At 28.5% G+C, this 24,728-nt stretch overlaps 4 protein-coding genes across 7 annotated transcripts in view; 2 read left to right on the plus strand and 2 right to left on the minus strand.

Annotated features, from left to right (window-relative positions):
• Positions 1-4,349: 4,349 nt before the first annotated feature.
• Positions 4,350-9,341, minus strand: LOC119680505 (arginyl-tRNA--protein transferase 1-like). 4 transcript variants are annotated; one of them, XM_038093338.1, is made up of 10 exons: positions 9,069-9,341; positions 7,980-8,106; positions 7,560-7,906; positions 7,307-7,491; positions 6,259-6,408; positions 5,987-6,168; positions 5,768-5,931; positions 5,554-5,705; positions 4,604-4,666; positions 4,350-4,493 (listed from the first exon to the last, which is right to left on the minus strand). In XM_038093338.1, exons 1-10 carry the CDS (start codon positions 9,151-9,153, stop codon positions 4,392-4,394), a joined length of 1,557 nt encoding a protein of 518 aa, XP_037949266.1. In that variant the 5' UTR covers positions 9,154-9,341; the 3' UTR covers positions 4,350-4,391. The 4 variants fall into 4 exon arrangements, with proteins under 4 accessions (XP_037949266.1, XP_037949264.1, XP_037949265.1 ...); XM_038093336.1 differs by having other exon boundaries at positions 7,551-7,906; XM_038093337.1 differs by lacking the exon at positions 6,259-6,408 and adding an exon at positions 6,450-6,596 and having other exon boundaries at positions 7,551-7,906.
• A 3,720-nt stretch (positions 9,342-13,061) lies between these two features.
• LOC119680502 (putative sodium-dependent multivitamin transporter) overlaps positions 13,062-24,728 on the plus strand; it is a 14,050-nt gene continuing 2,383 nt past the window's right edge. Inside the window, exon 1 of the mRNA XM_038093332.1 lies at positions 13,062-13,144. The gene's annotated coding sequence lies outside the window, so the exon portion shown is untranslated. The remainder of the gene's footprint in view (positions 13,145-24,728) is intronic.
• Positions 13,123-15,393, plus strand: LOC119680504 (putative sodium-dependent multivitamin transporter). The gene is made up of 2 exons (XM_038093334.1): positions 13,123-14,123; positions 14,439-15,393. Exons 1-2 carry the CDS (start codon positions 13,145-13,147, stop codon positions 15,212-15,214), a joined length of 1,755 nt encoding a protein of 584 aa, XP_037949262.1. The 5' UTR covers positions 13,123-13,144; the 3' UTR covers positions 15,215-15,393.
• LOC119680506 (40S ribosomal protein S18) lies at positions 23,426-24,448 on the minus strand. The gene is made up of 3 exons (XM_038093340.1): positions 24,348-24,448; positions 23,856-24,041; positions 23,426-23,792 (listed from the first exon to the last, which is right to left on the minus strand). Exons 1-3 carry the CDS (start codon positions 24,348-24,350, stop codon positions 23,523-23,525), a joined length of 459 nt encoding a protein of 152 aa, XP_037949268.1. The 5' UTR covers positions 24,351-24,448; the 3' UTR covers positions 23,426-23,522.

Below are 24,728 nucleotides of genomic sequence, written 5' to 3' on the forward strand. Positions count from 1 at the left end.
AAGTGTATTTGTTGTGGAACTTTTGATTTAGATTATGTTATGATATGACAGTACGTTTACGTGATCACAATTAAGTCAAAAAATATTTAGTAATATATTTAGTATATTTCAATTTTTGAAAAAAATCTACACAAATGAGATCCGATATTTGTAAGTGTAAGCATATTAGTTGAACATGTTTCCTCTGGAAGCCAAATTCGGGCCAATAACAGAGCCAATGTTTAATTGTTTCTTTTTCCTGTACTATTCCACAGTTTCTGGGATAAGTATTAAAGAGACTCCGCGGTTTCTCTGCATGAGTTCCAATACATCAATTCTTTGACTGAGGTCCCAAAAGACTTATGATGACATATGACTTAAATAACTTAACTTAATAATAAATAAAAGTATTAATTAAAGTTTTAATAACATATAGTCTCAGAAATGGAAAGATTATCTCCCTAACGCATAAGTAATGTAAACATCTGATGTTATAAATAAAAAATGAAAGTAAAGTAATAAATGAAAGTACTTAATGTATATTGTTGGTCAAATACAGAATATATAGAATATGGTCAAATATATCAAATATAGAAGTTGAAGTAAAGAAACTAATTAAACAAACTATTAAGCTGGCCATATAGTTACTTTAATGATGAGATTTAGTAATGTAATAATGTTCATTTTAAGGTGTTTAAAACTAAGATAATTCAAAAACTTTCCTTACAGCAGCTTTAATTAATTATTATATTTACTTTTAATTAAATTGTAATGAAAGTTTTAATGACTACTTTGTAGATAATTGTTGGGATTAAATACGCCAAGTCTTAACAACAGTTAGTGCTTTAATAACCAGAAAAGAACACTTAATTCGTATTATTTTGTACATATAACAATAGAGAATGTAGTGAACTGAATTCTATATATCTCACAAATACTGAAGATCAGTTCGAAAAAAATGTTTCTTTATCAATATCTTTATGACAAACTGTCCTTACGTTGATAACTCGAATGAGAACAATTATCTCTAAAGTGAATCTGTTCAATAATATTTATTAGTTTCTATTTAATAATGTTTAAGCCGCGTTTAACAATCAATCATTGAAAGTTCTTTATTGTTGAATTAACAATATACGTATTCGAATAAATGAGGTAATCAATTAGTAAAAAACGGGATTATAATTACACAATACAAATGAATAGAATAAAATATAATAATAAATACAATACAAAAACGGATGGAGTATTGAAACTAGTGGTATTACTTTCTAGTATAAGTATTCGGTATTTTTTATGGGGTTACTTTTAGTGTAAGCAGAAAAACCGACGAACATGGCGAGATCCATTCGTTACTCGAACTGATCGACTTAATTTCACTAACCAAAATAACATATTTTAAATTTTCTATTATTACACTCTAAAAAATTCTAAACTGTAAAAAAGTTTAATATTGTGAAATCTTACTTAAGAAAATTTAGAAATGGTTCTCGAAACAAGAGATTATGTTTAATATCAACATGGTTCAAGAATGCTTATTTCAAGGAACAATTATTGGAGAAACTATTGCGATGGTAATAAAGTAAAAAACATTAAACATCTTTTCTGTTTCAGGTGATAGATATCTCACCACAATCACGTTGAGATAGATATCTCAACGTGACTTTATCGAGGTCACCACAATTTGTGAAATGAACGAAGTAGTTTAGCGTGAGTTAGTAATATGATGCGGACAACCAGGATCATGTTGTAGCACAACTAATTAATTAATCTAAGTTGGCGACCATACGTACCTACCCACCAAACGCTAGATTAACTGATTTACTATTACGACTTTAGAGTTAAATATAAAAAAACAGAAAATATTTGTTTACGTTTTAGAGATGTTTCTTGTTTAAGAACTTTATAGAACTCTATAGATTTATGAATCCTCACTCGGTGATTTACGACGCAGCTTTTCCAAAATGTATACCTGTTAATATACGACTTCATTAATCAAATTTTAAAAACCCAAATATTTTTTTGTTTATAAAAATGTTTTCGAATATTATAATTTTATTAACGTATTTTAAAGTAAATAAAATAAAAATAACGTGAAACATCATTTCATAAAAAATGTTTTGCAAAAAATGTGTCAAAAATCGTTGATGACAAACCGAGTCACATGTCTCGGTGGTTTTCAAGTTTCAGCAGAAATTAATTAAGTTTTTTACCTTAAAAATGTTTTTAAATATTTTTACTAATTTACAGCTATACGCATATTGAGCATATTGATCTATAAGAGGGGCTGGTTTCAATATCAAAACGAATAATAATCACAAATAAAAATCTATTTATATATTTTCAGGTTTTGCATTATAACGCATCACCAAACATTTTAGAGATTGATTGATTCATTGAGGCATGGACGTGACTTTTAACAGCAGATGACAAGATTTTTTTCATCTTCGCGAATTTAATAACTTTTAATTAATACTTATAATGGGTTTACCCGTAATAATACTCGGATTAAAAACTCGGAAGAGTGAATCTAACGCTAATATGCAAAGCAATGTACTAAGAACGTACGTACTAAGCCGTACTAGGCAAGTGTTAGTTAATACCTCTTACCAGCCTATTTATTATATTAACACATTAAATATCTAAATAATTACATAAAATTACAAAGCTCCTAACTATTTGTGTTAATGCAAAAACGTGTTGAAAAATTGATTTGTGAGTTCTATTTTGAACGGCATAAATCTTCTACTTAATGATATACCTAACATATATCGATGTTACAAAACTATTTTATGGATAGTTAGCCAGGGAGAATAATTTGTTACAGCAATTTTTAATTCGTACACAAATAAATTAAATTTATCTTAACAATTTACAACGATGAGTGCCAATTAGCAGTTAGTTGAGCTGCTAAAAATTAAATATTTCTCTACCAACAACATTTTCAGCTCCAATTTGTTGTTGTCGCAATTTTGTTCAAAACCAAAATAAAACAAAACAAAACTTAACAATTCTCTTAGAGGAACTATAAATTCTTTTATTGATGCTACAAACGACAAATGATTTTATTTGCTTATCGTCTTGATAAGAAGACTAAATTGATAAGAAGCACTTCGCGTTTATGTGCGTTTATCATGAGCTTAAACCACAACGACGATCTTTTTGCACGATGGTCACACTAATGCATAGTACACTGAAAAAAATATTGTTTTCTTTCATATCTTAACGCAATAATGGAAACTTTATTAGGTATTAATAATCTTCATCAGGCAGACGTTGTAGATTGATCTACACAAGCCGCTCTAACTATTTCAGCACAAAACAGTGCTTATATAAGGAAACATAAGCTTATTGTGAAAGGACGTTGTATATTTATTGGTGTGTCTAAAGTACTCTACTTCTACTCGTGTTGAATATACAAAGCAAGCAAAATTGTGCGTTATTTATAGAAATATATAGTTGAAATTAGGTATGTATGTGAAAATTATTTAGTATCTTTACTTAATATCTTTCAGAAAAGCTTCGAGGTAATATGGAGATTGATTTTTAAAATTAGGAGAAGTTTTTCCAAAAAACTCTTTCAAAATATAATATTTTTCACATAAGTTTTTGAAATTATGCCTATATACATATTTAAAAATTTTACCTAATAATTATTATTATTTCCATACTCCATTAGGTGCTTAAGGAGTCTACCAAAGTTTTCCACTAGTTTATATTTTGTGCTATTGCTCTCAACTCGTTAAACGATTTACCCGTCTCCTGCTGAACTGTCCTTCTCCAGGTCATTGCTTGTCTACCTCTACGCCTAGTCTCCTGGGGGTTCAAAGTAAGGCTTACGCAGTGTGTGTCCAATCCAACCATACTTCTTTCTTCTTATCTCGCTGTTTACGTTTGTTTGGTGCGTTATTCTCCATAACTCTTCGTTTGAAATCGTTCTAGAAGATAAGGTGTTATGGCCTAATAATAGAAAATTATAATCTGCATCAAAGTAGAGATATTCGAGTTGATTGTTGATATATTAAAATCAAATTAAACATAACTCATGATTATAACTTGGTATACTTTTTTAGTGGCGGTCATGTAAACGGTATGTAAAAGGATTAAAGCTTCGAGAAAGGTGAAGATAATATCTTCGCTTATAAGTACACAAATTATAAAACAATTATATATAATACAATAATAATTTTATTTTTATTTTTTTTAAGAAGAAATTCATTATTTTTAATAATTAAAAATTGACTAATAATATAATAATTTAAATAAAAAGAAAATATTAAATTCATTTTAATGTTTACACTAATAATTTATAATAAATATTTAAGTTTTAACAAGAAAGTAATTTTTACAATGTTTTTAACATATAACTCTTTTTTCACAAATATTTGACAAATATGACTCTAATGAATATAAGATTAAATATCATTTTTAAAATAAGTCAATCGATGAGCACACTTTTTTCCAACCAGTTTACAATATTCAATAATTATATCACGATCGTCATTTTCACCAGTTATCTGCAATATTTTAAAAACAAGTTATTAAAGAAGTTAGAAAGCGTCATTTTATTTATTTTATATTTTCTACTCTATTTGTAGGTTCTGAAACTAATGTGTATAGGAATTACCTCCTTGTAAATTCTGCTCCTTATAATGTCCAGAATGTTGTCAATGTGTTTTATTTTAAAAGACTGTAATGACATTTAAAAGGAGCAGAGTTTTATATATGTTTAGTGTACAAGATATGGATTGCTTTTTATGTTAAGGTGATCTTATGCATGCACTTTATTTACTTAAACATATTTAAGAGACAATGATGGACATATTAAAAAATTGTGTACAAGTTTTTTAGACAAAATTCAGTGTTGTGTGGTAATAACTATAAAACTTTGATAAAGATAATAATAATGTTTATTTTCAACTAAATAAAAAAATATTATTTATTTCATTTCATAAAAGAGTTAAGTCAAGTATTGAACTTGTTCTGATTGATAAGTGGAGTTACTTTCTTGTTCATAAACATTTTACACAAAGAGTTATGTTACAAATCAAGGAGTTTTGTTAGCTTGTAAAAATACAATTTTAAATAATTGATTTGCTCGAGATAATATCCTTGTTGTTGCAACTTTTTGTTTGGTTTGAATATATTTTTACATTTGCTTTGTTTTTTTTCCTACTCTAATATATGTCTTACACATTGAAATAAAAGAATAAAAGAATAAAAGAATAAAATAATAATATAATTAACAGCAGTTGCAATAATGTTAACAGCACAATAATTATTGATGAATAAAATTGCTGTTAAACCAAACTTCGACTTAAAACGCTTATATATATGTATATATATATTTTTTTACATACAAATGCAAAGTGAAAACATAGTTACATTAAGATTAAAAAGAAATCATTTTTAAATCAAAAAACTAATCTATTTCAAACTTATCTTTTCAATACAATTAAAAAAAAAAATATTTCATGATTAATAACATGTCCATTAAGTAATGCAGACAGCCCTACATAGCCCTACACGATTATTTACAATTATTTATAAGAATTTTTTTTGAATTTTATAGTTTACCTGAATATATTGAGGATAGGTAACGAAGTGACGTTGATTTACAAGTAAACGTACTTTATCCAAGTCTCGTATTTCGAACTTATTTGGATCTTCATCGCTTAAATTCGAATTTAACCGTTGGTATTTATTTTCATCCAATTTATCTCGAATTTCTAAATTCAATTTATTTAGTGTTCTTACTAGAATTACATAATGAAATTTAATAATTTTATACCTTGTGTAAGTAAACACCAACTATATGATTCTGGACACAATAGATAGGAGGGAGCAAGTTTACCTTTGTAACGCATCTTTGGGCAGGAATGTATATAAAAACCCATATAATAATATTTAATAGCATCTACGTGTGTTGATAATTGTTGTACAAACTCTATTTCTCTGCAAAGATAAGAAATAAATTACGAAAAAAACTTTTTTTCTTACAAAGACTTACCTTAAGGATGCATATGTACCCAAGGATAGAAAACTATAATCTGGATCATAGAAAAAATATACGGAGCTAACACAGTATGGTAATATATCAATTACACCAACTGCAATTAATTTATCATCAAGCCAATATTGCTGATGAAAAGAACCATAACCAGTTGGAGCACCATTTACAGGTTCAATCATCTAAAAATAAGATATCGTTAAATTTACCAATATATTTATACAAAATGTTTTTATGTTTTAATGTATATATATATGTTTGATATACGAGACCTCTATCGGAGACTCCTGTAAAAACTCTAAATAACTATTCACATCCAGTGGTGGATCATTATGTATCAATATCTGATACTTTTTATACAATGCAAAAGTTTTCATCAGCGTATTTCTGAACTGGTTACTATTCACTTCCACTAGAATTAGCTGAAATATATAAATAATTTTATTTTATAATATTAATTTACCTTTAAACAAGATTTGTATAGAAATCGCTCTAATCTATGGTAACTAAGACTTTCTGGACTGTCTTTGTGTATTTGCGTTTGATATTTTGAATATATTCTGAATTCATCAGAATTTGGTTTCATTGTCACAGATGGGACAAGAAGAATCTGTAAATATGATAGTATCATGTGTTCAAATATTATGTACCTCTTTATAACGTAATTGGATTATTATGATATCAGATAATAGTATAAATAGTGATAGTGTTACTATCACTTATAAAATGTTTTATTTTATCAAGATTTTGTCATTCTGATTATATTGGTCACATCAAATATGCACAGAAATTTGTACCAAAAACAATCAAAATTTTAATATTGTATTATCATATTTCCCAAAACTATAACTGATACTGGATATAATTATGTGTATTTATGCGTATGTGTGTAATATCCTTTCTCCACTTTTAAGCCTGATAAACGTTAAAATTGTTAAGTAATTTTACTTTGAATTCATATTTTTAAAATGATGGATATTATAACCTCATGAAGGGCCAAGGAAAGGATGTAATATGCTCCGAAACCACAAAATTTCAGCTTTTGATTATACGTATTATTTTACAATTTAAATAAATATAGGATAATAATACAATTACAATATTTCGATACCAATCATATAATTTCACATTTAGTAACTACTTTAAAGGTGCAATTTTACCAAAATATTTTAATCATTTACTTTCAATTATCTTATTATCAAAATAACAGAAAGTATCATTTGATAAATTAATCAAATGATACTTAAATGAATACTACTTAGACAAACTATCAAATCTAATTATTTGCGATTTCAGCATATAATTCATTTCATATTTTACCTTTAGTTTGTGTTTATCGCTGGCAGTTGTATCATTTATATAATCCTGTAAACTTTTTTCTTTATTTTGTATCTTCGACTTAGAAGCCGTTGCTGTCTCTTCAGATATACCTCTTAAAGCGAGTTTGGTTCTTCTACGTTCCAACCGCATTTGTTTAGCTTTCTTGCAAACTGGTCTCTCTAAAGCTGTTAAATATAAAAATGTTTAATTCAAATTATATGAACGTTAATTATATGAACTTAACAAATCTCACATTGCTGTGAACTGTCATTTTGTTCACTATTTTCACATAGTTGTGAACTGGCACTTGTTTTTGGTATAGCAATATTCGCATCTTGTGAGACATTTTTAATTTGTGCATTTTGTTTATTTTGCAAATTTGTTGTGCAGTTTTCACGAGTTTTTGTCACAATATCGGCAAGATTAATATCAGTTTTTGGTACATCAATTATTCCAGATTCTTCGCAATTTCTTTCAGTATCCATGGAATTTTCTATACGTTCTTCATGTTGCTCTTTTTTGCCGTCACGTAAAAAACGATTCATACGCCTCAAGATTTTTTTATGCGTCTTTGTTAATTTAAATTCCAAAGCGTCACATCTAAATAATTTTAACATAAATATAACATGTTATACTTATAAAAAAAATAATAATTATTCTGTGAAACTATTACTTAATGGTATAGCATGGACAACAAGTTTTTATATTGTCTGGCTTATAACAATAAAGTCCAGCCCGCCGCCAACCTCGATCAATTAAATCCTGATATTCCTGTGGCGTTAAGCCATAGGCATGCATTCCTTAAATAAAAATAATCATATTAATTGATGTGCTCATAAAACATATTACAAAGTTAATGACATAAATGCGTTGAGGTAGAAACGAATGCCAAAGTTGAATAACCGATGGTGCTTGCGGTAAAATCTATCAATTAATTTATACACAACTAATAACAAAGTTATATATGTATATTCTAATGAGAATGACTTTTCATTTTTAAACAGGTTCTATGTTTGTTTATTTTTTTTTATGCAAATGAGTTTAAAAACTTTTGCTTTTAATCAAAGCCATGTCATCTGTATTATGGTATTTATTTGTGGATATATAATCCACAAATGCCAGTTCTACTATTTTAAATTATTGCTTCAACGACAGCAGGAAATTAAACAAATTTGCAGTATTTCAACTAATTACATTTTAAATACTGTCAAATACCAGTTCAAATAATTGTGAACGTAAATGGATATGAAATAATATTTCGTTAAGGAATTGGCTTCATAACAAAGTGAGATTAACAAATTTTCGAAATGGCAATCGATGAGTAAAGCAGTTGAATCCTCAATTCTAATGTCAACTGACTCAGCATAACTTGATCTTGCTTACTAAGCAAGTATGAATTTATATTTAAAAGTAGTATTTTCTATCTAATAGCACATATTGAACAAAAAACGTGTTCTATGTATATTTTACGTGATAACTATATCCTATATTTAATAATATTTATCTCTCATTTTCGTTGCTTCTTGGTAAAAACTTTTTTATTAATAGCAGTGCATACGTAGTTTTATGCTTACTAAACACGCAACCGCATTCGGCGAAGTGCAGGAAAATGAGTCATATACCTTAAATCCTTTGAATAGTATTTATTTCAATAATTACTTTAGCATTTCATAACCATAGCAAAATCAAAACTTTGATAACTAAAAAATTGTTTTTTTCTGCAAAATATATTTTAAATAACTTTTCATTTATTTATTCTTACCATGTGAATTACTACATTTTACCCCTTTGCAATATCCGCATCTACTTTTTTGATATCCGTAATAGTTAATCAAAGAATAATCCATTGCATAATAAATATATATTTCAAACTTCCAAGAATTCTATTAAAGAAGCTATTTAAAAGCGCCGACGAGTACTTAAACTTTTCGACTCAGTAATATGAATCGTTCGCCATACGTCAAAATTAAAAGCAGCTGACAGTTTGAAGTAAACTTTTAATCGATAAATAAATTCTAACATACATAGTTGTATTTTTAAAGTATGCTTGGTTCAAATGTTTTGTTTTGTTTACATATAAAAAACTTCTCTCTATCATAATATTGTGCTGATTTTATCAGGTTTATTTTTTAGATAGAAAGTTGAAGTTATTTCTGAATTATATTTCTGAAGAAACTCGATTAATTACTTTTCATAACAACTTTTTAAAAATACATATCATATATATCATACATATAATAAAATTTTCGTTCAACGTCTTTATATTGATTATGATTTCACGATTATTGATATGATTATGATATAAGATTTTTGCACATTATTTTGGTAATATGTATGTTGCTTAAAAATAAGTTCAATTGTTTTCATATAACATGTTCTCTACATATTGTATATTTTTAAAAATATCTAGCACAAAATATTATTTCTTTAATCAGCAAAGTAATTAATTGTATTTACTTCATAAATATATATATTCTAAATTGTACTGAATAATGTCCATAGAGGATGGCAGCAATAAAACAAATATTGATACAAAAATAAATGATACACATTTTTTTCTTTTTTATCTATATGCTGTGTTCTATTTCAATAAAATGAAATCAAAAATTTACCATAACATTATATGTTTCCAAGTGAAGCGATTTGAGCATAATATTCTTCTTGTATTGTTTTGCAAACAGTTTATATCGACTATTATTTTTCAATGCGAGATGCTTTAAACTTCGTTGGTATACTTTTTTGAGAGCAGCATAATTCTTGTTCAAAAATAATCAGTTTTAAAAAACTATTGTAAAAAGTCAACCAAAATTTTTTTTCTTAATTTTTGGAAAAAAAATCAATAGCTAATAGCTAAATAGTTAAAAAAAATGTTAGTTTTTTTATTAAGATTTTTATATATTAAATTTAATTTTTTTGAAATCTATTTAATTTTTTTTTTTGTAATTTCATATTGAAGGATACGCAAAGATCACATTACAAAAAAAAACTATACAATATTGTTCAGTAATTTTTAATTCAATAGAACGACTATCTTATTATCTTTCAATATACTACATGTGCATGCTAATAGCTAGATTGGATATTTTAAAATAATTTTTTAGTAAAAAATTTCACTACACAAAAAATATTAGATTTTTATTTTATATATTTTTGTTAACATTTATCTAATACATATAAATATGTATATCAAAGTGACGCTTTATTAATATTCGAACTAAATTTTATATATTATTCCATTAAAAAGCTAAGTTTTACAGGCTATTTCGACTTAAACGTAATCTATATATGCGTCGACTGGCTTAAGGCTCAACTAATTCAGACTTTACCAAATTCTGAAAACTGAAGTTAGTAGTGTGAACGTGGTAAATACCATATCTATGGACATGTATTCACCCTGCGTACAAATTTTTAATACTAAATACCTTAGTATTTTCTGAAAGCTGCTAGCAACCCTGTAAGATGAAAAAGCTCTGCGAACGAAAATATGTGAGTCGCGCATATGGTGTACAATAAGTTTCAACAGCAGTTCAGTTTACCGCATCGTGTCGGGAGTTTGTTGGCGGTTGGGTTGGTAAATGTTCAAGTAAAATATAAATAGAAAGCGAAAGGTCGCGCGATACGTTTACAGTAAAAATAATAAAAATGTGTTTGTGAAATAATTAATGATTACTCAATGTTTTGGAATTGCGTATTAACAAAAAAAATATCAATAATCAAAATTAACTGATAGAAAATTCATGTACTAAAATCAGAAAGTGTTGGCTGAAATTTATATATGATTATACAATTTTGTTTTTGTTGCAAACAAATGTTTTGCTTCAAACTAATAGAAAATTAACAACAACCGTTTTATAAAACAAATCTAATTTAAACAAAACAATTGAATAAACATGTAATCCTTCTTTAATGAGTTTTAATTTCACAATTTCGAAACAGTTTTTGTGACACAAAATCGATTTTTGCTGTGACAAGTGCTACGGTCAACGGTCCGAGTCCGAGTTCATTATAATTTTAAATTTTTGGCTGCGTGTTGTTGCCGGCTTTTATAAAAAATTCACATCTTATTTGTGTTATATTGATATTGTGCTCATATTTTAGGAGTGAATAAACTAACTTATTTTATATAAAAGAATACATTACAGTGTTGTCTCTTGGGAAGAAACACAGCGACTGACAACATTCAGCGGAAATCAAAAATAGTTAGCAAAATTTGTAACGATTCTTTTACCGATTTTTATGGAGAAAATATCTATTATTATTATTATTGTTAGGGGTTGTCGAACTGCGACCGTCGGGACTATTGTGCTCCCTTCTGGGTTGAAACTAGGTCTCTAAGCCTTGTTGCGTCAATAAGAAGTAGTATAGAACTTACTTTTCAGAGTTTTATTACCTCTTCCGTAAGAGACAATACATTCCTAAGGGCCTATTTCGTATGTGCATTAGCGCAGGGCATTCTAACAGCACAGGTGTGGTCGACTCTTCATTCTAATATCTAACAGTTCACATAAAATTTCAAACAGTTCACATAAAATAATAATGTTTTACGACAAATTACTCGGAGTTGAAGAATTATGTTAGGCTTATAATAAAGGCTTTTAGATTCAATTATTTATATTAAATATTTTTATACGTTTATTGCAGAAATTATTATTTTTTTCACAAGTCTAGACATTTTAGCTTCAGTTCTTCACATAAAAATACTAGGGCTAGTACTGTCTTTTTTAAATTAATTGATTCTGTACCATGGAGCTATAGCTATTAAACTTAGAGCTAAAGTGAAAACTTTGAGGTGTTTCCATATTTAAACTGTAACAGTTCCCTATAAATATATTTGCAAAGTACTACCCTAAATATATTTGCAAAATAGAACTACCTTATTTTCTAAACTTAATTTAGACTCCTAACTATCACCACACAGCGTTTTAATTATTGATTTTTTATCTTAACAAATTTCATTTCACATAAACTGAATTGTATCCATAAAAATCATTAGTAATCCATAATTTTTTCTTGCTTTTTTTAAAATGTTGGATTCTAATTGAGATGTATTAGATGGAAAAAATAACCTGTGGTCTGCATACGTAACAATCGTAGCACTATTGACGTGAGACATATTGGCATTAGCCCAAACTAAGGCACATCAAAGTACGTCTGCGTTAACATAAGAAAAAAGAGATGTTTGATTCCCGAAATTAACATAAGATAATATTTAATTCTAAGATAGTAGGGATTTAGTTCTATTTATTTTTATTTTTATAATAGTCCTTGATGCCAACCTGCAAATACTTTTTAGGTTCAGAACTATCTGTAATGATTATTGTATGAAATATCAAATCAAATTTTAAAAACTTTTAAAATAAACTAAGAAACTTTGGAAAAAGTGTCATCATTTTTACATACAAATTATTTGCAAAGGAAAAGGAATGATTGGTCGGTTAGTTGAAGACTTGAAGAGTTTATGACAGTGAAATCACTCCTAAAAATAAGAAATGCATAGCAATCTGAGAAAATTGTTTACTGTAAGAGATCTATATTTTACTTTCTATTTTGATATCGGTTTACTTGACGCTAAAAAAATCCGTAATGCTATATCTCTGTCTATTAAGTATATCTATCTTTGCAGAATTATAATATATGTTATCAAAAACAATGCCAACACCCACATTATATTATTACAAAGTGAACAATAAACAATGATGTTAAACAAAAAACAATTTACAAAATAATAACAATTATTAAAATTATTTACTCGCGTTGCCTTATTAGTTATCAAAATCAAAACATTTACACTCTGCATTTTGTCATCTGACTGCGCCTGACAGAACAAAATTAACAAAGATGTCAAATTTTGATATTTGGGATGCTGCAGTGTTGATCACTATACTTATAATCTCTGCATCCATTGGAATCTACTATCGCTATACCGGTGGCAAGCAAAAAACCACCAAAGAGTATCTGATGGCTAATCAAAGCATGTCGGTTTTTCCAGTATCCTTTAGTTTGATGGCCAGTTTCATGTCTGCAATAACGCTATTAGGCGTTTCCAATGAAAGTTATCAGTTTGGCATTATGTTCTGCGTCATCAATCTGGCCTACGTTATCAGTACACCCATAGCTGCTTATCTATTTTTACCGGTTTTCTATCGTATGCACACCACAAGTGTCTATGAATACTTGGAACGTAGATTTGGACACGCAACGCGTCTGGTAGCTTCTTTAGCTTATTCAGTACAAATGATACTCTACATGGGAATTGTGTTATATGCACCTGCACTTGCTTTAGAAGCGGTAACTGGAATACATAAAAACACAGCCATACTAGCCATAGGTTTCGTTTGTACATTTTATTCAACAATAGGAGGCATGAAGGCGGTACTAATCACCGATGTTTTTCAGTCTATTCTTATGTTCGCTGCCATTTATTCAGTAATTGTAGTGTCTGCACTTAAAGCTGAAGGAGGCTTAGGTGCCATTTGGAATGTTGCTGTTGAACGTGGGCGGATGGAAATTAATGAGTTCTCTTTAGATCCCACAGTACGACATACATTTTGGAGTTTAATTATTGGCGGTATAGTTACATATCTATCGCTTTACGGAGTTAATCAGACACAAGTACAGCGTTTATTAAGCGTGCGTGACTTGAAAGGTGCGCAAGCAGCACTTTGGTGGAATCTACCAATATTGAGTACTTTAAGTTTTAGCACGCTTTTCAGCGGTCTGGCTATATTTTATTACTACAGAAACTGCGATCCAGTACTTGAGGGTCGCATTAAATACCGGGATCAAATAATGCCACTGTTCGCTATAGATACAATGGGTAAGCAAATTTAGATATGCTTTTACCAAATTTAGTAAGATTTTACTGTTTGTAAGAAGTTTAGATTTAAACCTCTAATAATATGTTAAGATCTGGTATTATCGCTCATTTTCAAATGGTGAATATAGTTTAAGATGCTAAGAGATAGACACATTTTATATTATCCAAACTTCACTTATATTAGTTTTTCCGTTATCATATAAAATTTACTGTAATATTATTATATTAAATTTACGAAGTGTAGCGCCCCGCCGGAATATAATTTTAATATTTTTTAAATTTTAATTTAGTATACCTTTCAAATTCTATTTACAGGTCAATATCCTGGACTTTGTGGCTTATTTGTATCAGGCATATTCTCAGGTAGTCTCTCCAGCATTTCTTCAGCCGTGAGTTCACTTGCTGCTGTTACATTGGAAGATTACCTAAAACCTTTGTATAAAGTTTGCTTTAGAAGACCTATGACTGATTCGAATACAACTTTGCCATCAAAAATTATAGCCTGTTTATACGGCGTAGTCTGCGTTGGTTTAGCATTTGGTGCTGGTTCACTAGGTGGCGTTCTTCAAGCATCTCTGACAATATTTGGAATTGTTGGTGGACCTTTATTGGCATTATTTACGCTGGGAATGTGCACTACGAGATCAAATCAACGCGGTGCGCTGCTGGGTTTACTAATTGGTTTAATGTTTTCATTTTGGATTGGTTTTGGAGGACCTAAACCACCACCACCTTCATTGCCACTTAGTGTTGAAAACTGCACAGCTGCTATTAACACCACAATAAATGCAACATTGTCAATAATAACCACTACTCCTCAGCCACCTGTAGTTGAATATTTTTGGTTGTACAAGCTATCCTATTTGTGGTTCTCTGTGATTGGTTTCATCATAACGCTGGTTGTTGGCTATGCTTGCAGTGTATGGCTTGAGCTCCTAAATTTGGCCGACAATACACAAATCTACTTGAACGCTGCGCGCAAGCAAGTGGATTACGATTTGTTTGTACCGCCACTGTCACGGAAACTGAGGGAAGCAGCAGTCGAAGAGCTGACTAAACTGAATTCCTACGAAGCACGCTTAGTACAATAATTTTTGAATTTCAGTAAGCTTGGTATGGTTTTTTTAATAATTGTAAAAACGCTTAAACTATTTGCAGGATTTAGAATTATTTATAACGTATTAAAGTATATATATCAGGCAAGTTTATGTTGAAAAATATTGTTTAATATACTGCCACTTTAACATCCTTCATTGTGGTTCTTTAGTTAAACTAATTATTTTATTTTAAGACAAATAATAGGTATTTTATATTTATTTTTTTATATCAAAAAAAATTTAATAATTTATTTATAATATATTTTATATTAATTCGTTTGTTTTTATTATTCTGTTAGTGAAGTATTTTTTAACAGCCAAAAGAAATTCTTCACTAGTTTTTAAAAAAAAATATCTTTATAAGAGTTTATATGTTCAAAATACCAATTATTTAAGTTCTAACTTAGTTTAGAAAGCATTATGGCCATATTGGCAATGGTACGTTTAAGAGGGATCGATGATAATGCATCCTAAAGTGGACCACTGACTTTTAAAAATAGTGAATACTATTTACTATGGAACTAAAGACAATAAACTATTAAAAGATTATTTGTTTTTTTAAGCGAAGGTTTATTAATTTGAATTAACTTTTGGTGACTGCAAAATATTTTTAAAATTTTAAAAACAATTTCAAAAAAAATTTATGAAATAAAAATTGCAGCATAGTTTCAAAATTAATTTATTTTCCTTCAGTATCTTACCATATTTCATTTAAAGTAGTTAGCAATTATACTAACAATATTTGTCAGTTAATCTCTTGATTAAAAGGAAATGACTAAAGTACCTTTGTGAAGATGAGAATTTTGTACTGAAGAGCACTTTATACTAAAGTATCTTAGAATCACTAAAATATAATATGTACTTAGTAATTAATTGGAGATAGATTAGTATTAAATATACCCTCTATAAATTGCTTATTAAAAATTAACACAATCGAAAAAAAAGCATTTTGAATATATGTATATTATAAATACTAAGAACTATTTTCTTTAGTATTGAGAGTCTTCCATTTAAAGAATAAATATTTAATGTAATAGAAAGCAAAACTATTTTGAAGATGAACTTCTTGGTATGAATATATTTACATTGTAGGTACTTAAGTGTTTTGAGAAAATGAGTATTATAAGTAGTTTAAAAAATGTTTATTGTATTGAATTTATAAGGAAGTATAGTAAATATGTTAAGTTTTATGTAGTAAATTTAGAATGATGTACAATTGTTGCGCTATACTTAGATTTTACTACTCACTACTAAAGCACGTTTTATGCTTTACAAAAATTATGAATATGTATGATATTTGTGACATGAAATATATAAAAAATAAATAAAATATTTTATAAAGATCTTTGAAATTACATAAAAGGCATTTTCCTTATAAGTTAAGATATTCATAACATTTTTTTAAACTTAAAAAAAATAAAGGACTAAGAGGTTATCACTAGACAATAAGTAAACTTTTAAAAAGATTTTTAGTAATTGACAGAATTCGAAACAGCCGATACAGTCTTGGCCTCCTTAAGCAAATCTTTCCACCGATTCCAATTGCGAGGCAATATTATCTAATTGCGCAACCCAAGATTCCGGTGGTTCTGATGTATGCCATTCTTTTACATTAGGTACAATTTTCCTCAGTACCGTTTACTATAAAATCTGCAACAAAAGACTTTCCTAAGACTAAGACTCCTCTTCATTCATACAATTCACGTTACTCATTCACCAGAGTCGTGTTTGTAACAATGCCTGCTTCCAGTTAGATTACATATAATTTCTAGCTGTATCGCCTCCGGAATTGCCTTTATTTCACAAAAAGCAAATACTATTAGTACTTGAACATCCGCGAATTCTTGATCATATAATACTTTCGTTATATATTAACATATGTATAATAACACTTACGTATTTGTTAAATTCTTGAGTTGTTCCTTAACCATTATGGTATCTACCCAGTTAAAAATTTTATATTATAACCTATATATGTAAACATTTCACTCGCTTATAAAAATATCAATGACTTTAGCATTTTTATAATGTATATAGATATGGTACTTAAATATATAAGCAAATGAAAGCGTACTCATAATCTGTACTATAAATTAGAACGGAAAAAAACGATCATCAACGATTGATTTTCAGTTTTTAATTAGATAATTTGCAAAATTATTAACTAATCTTAAACAAATAAAATTGATAAACTAAATTAGTGCACAAAGTTCGGTATCTTTTCACTCATAAACTGAACCGAAAGAACACGTTTCGATTGAATTACGTATTGAATAATTCCGGTATACCAAAACAATTGGTCGTTCAGTGGAACTATTCCGCGTGATACAAAGTGCAGTACAGAAAGAAAGCTCACTCTTTGTCCACGCAATTTCTTATATACCTACAAAGCAGGCAACGCATTACTAATGACTTCCAACTAAACCTTGACACCCATTTTTGAGATAAGATAATATTGCGCTATTTAAAATTTCTCAGTCCGACATTCTGGAGAGATTTTTCACTATTTGTACCGTGGAATACTGAGCAACTGAGCACAAAAAATAGTGTTGCTACTATCGCTGTGTAGGTATATACGAGTAATTCAGGGTCGAGTAAATACTTCACAGATCATAGATAATTATACAAACTGAAGTTCATAGGTATTCCAATAGTGAAAAAATTAAAAAAATTTTTGCATTAAATTATTTACATATTAAACTAAAATATTTAAATTAGTTTAATTAACATTGCCATTTAATGTTATTTCAATAGGTAGACTGTTTATTTTGAAATATAAATATGCGTAAAATGCATGTTGATAGTTAAGAAATTTATTTTATTATAATTATATTTAGTTGAAGTTCAAAATATTGCACAATGCCAGTCGTAATAAACAAATGTGTGTAAATATAAATAATCGATTGTTTCTCACCATCTTGTGGATAGCTGGGCATCTCTTATTGAGGTTCTAAGTTAGTTCATGTCAATTTATTTAATATTCTCTATTCTCTTAAAGTATTGTTTTAATTTATTCATTTATAAATTATTTGTTTCGTAAACAAATTATTAATTGTGTGCCACTATTAACCTACTTTGATTGAGGAACCAATTCATATTAATTTACCCAATTAATGGGTGAAATTCAATGGCTGAATGGATCTAACGGAAACAAATTTATTAATTAACAAAAAATGATGACCAACACTTTTGAAACAAACATCCATAAATCATTTATTATTTATTTAAAAAGAAATTTAACATATTTATACTCATATAAATAAATATATGTCATCACAATAACTTTGCATGATAGACTTCATCTGCAAAGTAAATAGAAAAAAAATAATCGATCAAGAACGACTTTTGATTTGGAACTCTTAGAAATAAAATACATACATTCTAAACTAAAAGCAGCAATTGCTGATCATCATTGGTTAGATTTGGATCAAAATACTTTGGCAATCTAAATGAATACATTACGAGTAGAAATCATATTAAATAAATATATAGTATAGATCATGCAGATACTATTAATTGCAAATCCATCTCACTTAGATCGATAACTTCCGTTGCATATCGCTGATCTTATAAGCCATTTAATTATATCTTCGAGTAATCTCCATACACAGGGTTTTGACCTCTTTACTTTAGTAAATCATACAGTCAATAATTTTACCTGATCTAACAAAAAGTTGGGTTATGACAAAAATGCTCAATTATTTCTCCTTTTTCTGGGTATTCTACAAATGCTGGGTATTAGTGTTTTATTTAAGTAGACATTTTAGCAAGATAAGATATATCTAATCTAATTAATATCTAATTAATACGTGATTGTCGATGATGAGTGGCTCAGCACTTAAACTTGACTGTTGCTAAATTCGACATAGCCATACGTTTGAGCTTCCGCACACTCCAAACAAACGTTATATATGTTTACTCTATAAATACTATAATTAAACTGTTAGAAATTTTGATTTTTAGAACTTATTTATTATGTTTAAAAAGAGGTAAAAAATTTTGTATTTTAAATTTCAGACACAATTTATCGACAAGCACAACACACCGACTTAAAACGTGCGTACAGTACAAAATCTTTATTATTTGCTCTCATAAACATTGTTAATAAGGTAAACTGAAAGTTAATAAAATCTTGATTATAGTTGAGAGCTGCATAAACCGCCGTAACTCGTATTTATTAAGTATTTAATCTTTATAACACAATTAAGCTATAAAGCAAAAATAAAAAATATGGTACTACTTAAGTGGGACATAATTTATTAAAACTTTTTCAGTAATTTATTAAACAAATAATCACTATCTTTTTAACGAATTTTTAATGAAAGAAATTAATGTTGTGGCGTTTTTCTCTGAAATTCCTCGGGTTTTCTTGAACTTGACTTTTTTTTAAGTGGACGCAAGAGAGACAATGTAGGCCCCCTTCAATTAATTCCATTTAAGTATGTATGGTATATTGTATGTTTTATATATTAAAATAAAAATGATATCCTCTTATTGGCATTAATCTTAAATGATTCTCCATAATATTTATTTGAAGAAAATATGCTTATATATGTGAGTAATAATTAATTATTTATAATAAAATTAAGAATTACTATCACTGCAGCCAGTCTTCGGTCTTGACATTCTCTGACAAATCTCTCCAATAATCTCGAATATGCATGTAGAATATATAAATTACTATATATAAGCTATAGATTCAATTATTTGCGCTAAAGACATTTATCTTATTTTAATCCATATGTTATGGAAAAACAAATGATAACAATTAAAATAACAATTATTTAAAATGAAAACACAACCACGGAACACTGAAAAAGAAATCGAAATAAGATGTTATTTTAGTCTTTATCAGTATCTACAAAATGTACCATGGAACGATAATGCGAAATAACAATAAAATTGTAGGTCTTGTATTTGTGAAAGTGAAAAGGTCAATGCGGATAACGTTCCATTTGTGAACGTAGAAGAGATTAGTTTTTAAAGTTGACAGACACTTTAAGAAAAAAAATAACGACATTTTTCACAATCCGGTATAAATTGGAATAGATTGAGAAAAACATATGCTTACTGATAAATATTAATTGAATTTCTTATTTATTTATTTATAGTTATATAATTATATTTTAAATGAAGCACTGTAAATTATAATTAAAATGATTCATAGACAAAATAGAGCTGAAGTAGTTACTAAAATTCGTAATAAGCTAAAATTAGTTCAGCACAATTAATGATAGTAAATGAGTTATTATTAAACAGAAGATGTTCATTACATGCGTTATCGTTAATCATTATAGCATAATTTAAACATGTGTTTGAAAAATATGTACCCAGAAACGAAGAAAACTATACTCCAGGGCTACTCCTTCTAAAATAAATTTTATGTATTTAAATCACATTTTTAAAAAATATTGGTACCGGTCCCAGCAAAACATAAAACCTATTTTTTGTTCCGCATAATATGTGGGTTCAGGTACGCTATTTTACAACAAAACAATTTTAAAATTAAAATATGTTAATAGAACTTAATCTACCATATTATCTAATTTTATAATGATTATCAGTAAATCTTAAAAGTCTAAGTTTTGTTTAAGGAATTTTAGATCATTGTTATTTACCCACATAGAAACAATTACTAGCAAAATTTTGATCTTTTTGCCGAGATGTTTTATGAGATGCTCATTTTTGTCAGAGTAGTGAACTGGTTCTGGACATAACTAGTGTTCAACTTAAATCTTTACCTCAACGCAACATAACATGATTAATCCAAAATATTGGTATCGCGAAAATTAGATAACCACTTCAGGAATCTATGTGGTCCACAGCATTGATTTTTATGGCATAAACAATTGAAAAACTCGGAAATATATTTGCTTGCTTGTATTTTTCCCTAAACTAACTATAGAGCAAACACTCTCAGTTTTATGTTAGTAAAAATGTACTTGTAATGCAGTTCATAGCGATTTTTGCGGACAATTAATCTTTTTCACAATTACTATATTTTGGTCATATCTCAACAGGATGGATTGTAAATCCTTTGTCCTTCTTTTTATAACTATAAATTTTCAAATTTAAAACAAAACAGACAAATCACGTTTATTCATTCCCTATTATTAATATACTGCACCTGGTATGTGATATCTCTATTCAGGTGCAGTATTTCAGAAATATTGGTAATATAATAACTTTTATTTAAATTTTATAATATATGCTCGTACAAATTATTTAAGTTCGATGAAAAATACCTAAGATAGCGTATTTTTTTGTGAAATCACAAATTGGGTTCATGCACCAAAAAATAGTAGAATTTTTTGTTTTCGCACATTTTCAGTGAATTTCTATTTCTCGTCAAAAAAGTTGAAGCGAGTGAGGTGGCCTGATCGTTTTGCTTCGTCATCCTCAGTCATTTGGACTTTGAAATTTAAGTTAATTATTTCTCATAAATATTTAACAAATTCACGTGATATTCTTAATAAATAAAATGCACGCATGAATTTAGAAATCCATGTGCAATTTTCTTTTATATTTTTTAAAAACCCAATGACTAACTCATTAAAATTGTGTGAGTATAAACTATATAACGAGATGATAACGAGAATAGATAACCTCACACGTCATATATAACAACATAACGTAAAAACCATTTAATTAATTTGATAACATTAAAAATTGCCTCAAACTAGACTTTTCAATTACTCTATTTATAGAGCACCGGAAATTATGCTAACAGTTTAACAAACTAGAACTATAGCCAACTTATAAAAGTTGTCTCTGATTAAAATTATTTTATTTTTAATAATTTAGTTCTGATACACCATCATACCTCAAGATTGATAGATGTCAGTGGTAGCCGAACGATCTGACTTAGGTCCTGGACTCGTTGTGCTACCACAGAGTAGTTTTAAGACAGGCTAATTGACGTCAGAAATGTTCAATACGCTTCTCGGCATTCCACATAAGAAAACCTCTGAGTTGTTTTAGTAAAACGGATAGTATATTTAATGCCAGACTGATATTTATGAAATTAAAAATCTAGAGGGGATAGATGCTCCCTTAACAATTGTCGAAGAGTGACATAGTAAGTAGTTTAGCCATATTTTCCATTTCCCCATCTTACTTATAACTTAACAGTAGTCTTTCACATTCCTATTTTTTCGTTTTTCTAAATCAGAACGGGATTAACTAGCAGCTTAACATTGACAAAAATATTTTCAATAATTGCATTCGTAGTTAAGAAAGATAGTATGAAGGCAAAATGATTTAAAAAAATATCCTTTCCAGTCGAGGTGGCAAGATTTCTTCATCTTGATCCATGTTAGATTAAACATTCCTACCTGTGCTTTCTTCTTTACTCTTTTCTATATCCATATTGTGCAGTTTTTTTATCAACCTTTTATACGCTTACTTTTCAACTCAACAGTCTCTCAACTGTGAAATGCAACGAGTCCAAGTTTTTATTTTTTTTATAATTAATGATAATTATTTTAATCGGGCATTATTACTGGTTCCAGCGGTCCTAGCTTGTATAAATCTAAAAAATCTATAATCTATAAAATATGCCCAAAACTAAGTTAATTCGGTTGGGAGCTTTTGCAGCACAAAAGATCAACCATGGTTGCAGTGCTCTGTTCCGTTTAGAGCTGGTACTCTGTTTATTCCTATTCCTAAGTTAGTTTCCAATCTCTGCAACATCAAGCGAAGCTATGACACAACTAAAAAAGATCAAGTCACGCTCTATAAAAATAAAGCTTATAATTTTTTTAAATGTGAATATTTACTGAAATGAGGAAAACTGAAATAATAAAATGAGTATTTTGGAGATCCATGTCCTGTCACACAGTAATATCTTTAAGTTTATAACTAGGCCATCACACATAAAACCACTGCACAACTTAATTCTAAACAAACAATCAGTACTGGCAATTGAATAAGCCAGTGGTGGAAGGTAATATATGTCACCAACTTTACAACTAACTATAAGCTATTTTCTTAGGACGCACAAAACTCGAATTAGTTCTTCAGTACTTGTTCTTAGTATTTTCCGAACTTCTAATACCTTACACACTTCTTGTTTCACATCAAATTCATTCGAATTTACGACCATTTCCATATATGTAAGTTCCTTAAATGTTATTAACATCGTTCAGATCACAATTACAACAAAATTATTGATCACAACTTTGCACATTCACTGGCAATGATAAATACTTTTACTTCTCGAACCTTTGTTTGTTTTATTGAATGTAATTATCAGGATTTCAATAGTATTTTAATGTAAAAAAAAAAATCAACATGAAAATGTTTACTTCTTTTTGGACACACCAACAGTGCGACCACGACGACCAGTGGTTTTGGTGTGTTGACCACGTACACGGAGACCCCAGTAGTGACGTAGACCACGATGAGAGCGAATCTTCTTCAAACGCTCCAAATCTTCACGCAATTTTGAATCCAAATTAGATGAGGTCAATTGGTTATATTTACCATCAATGATATCTTTTTGTCTGTTAAGGAACCAGTTGGGAACCTTGTATTGCAAGGGATTAGAGATGATAGTAACAATTTTATCAACCTATAAGAATGAAATATAATAAATTGCTGATATGTTTGTGACTATATGAGTATGTAAACAAACCTCTTCCTCAGTACATTCACCGGCACGCTTAGTTAAATCGATATCTGCCTTCTTCAACACAATGTTGGAATAACGGCGACCAACACCTTTGATGGCGGTCATGGCAATACCAACTTTGCGTTTACCATCAATATTCGTATTCATGATACGAAGGATGTGTTGAAACTTCTCAGGTATGACCAGCGACTGCAAATACACATAGTTTATAATTAAAAATTAAATAAAACTAATACCAAAAGCAGTTTAAAAATTTATAATTAAATAATTTTATAAAACACGACACAATATTTGCGAGTTTTGTTTTGTTTGCATTACAGCGTCCAAGCGGATAGCATTCTTTTGTCTACATTTTTTAGTTTTTGTTGCAAACGATTGCAAACTATTTTTTTACAAATCAAAACTTCAAATATTGGTAAAACGATTTCTTCACTTTTTGTTTCACATAATTAATGGATGTTTTTAATTTTTAATGATAATATTTTACAGACGCACCATTTTGCCTTCTATACGCGACGAAAATCTTGCCGAAAAAGACAGTCACAGGAGACATTTCAAACGTCAAACATACTTCAAATTGTAATGACATCTGGTGGAGAAATTTCGTTTATGGCATTTGACAGATTTTCTCTATGGAGAAATGGATGGCAATTTCAACATGTTTTTTATGCAAATACAATTAACATAGCTTCATTTATAAGCAATGAAAATAACGTAGTATCATCTATAAACAATTCACTTTAAAAATACAATATATTCTTATTAAAATGAATTGATATTAAAATATGTTGTGTATAATTAACCTTCAGTATTTAAAAGTGAGATACAGGTGTCGCTAAATATGTATGAGGTTTAGATCTCTGCTAGAAACTAAAA

The sequence above is a fragment of the Teleopsis dalmanni genome, chromosome 2 (genome assembly GCF_002237135.1).
Source record: "Teleopsis dalmanni isolate 2A chromosome 2, ASM223713v2, whole genome shotgun sequence".
Classification (NCBI taxonomy): Eukaryota; Metazoa; Arthropoda; class Insecta; order Diptera; family Diopsidae; genus Teleopsis; species Teleopsis dalmanni.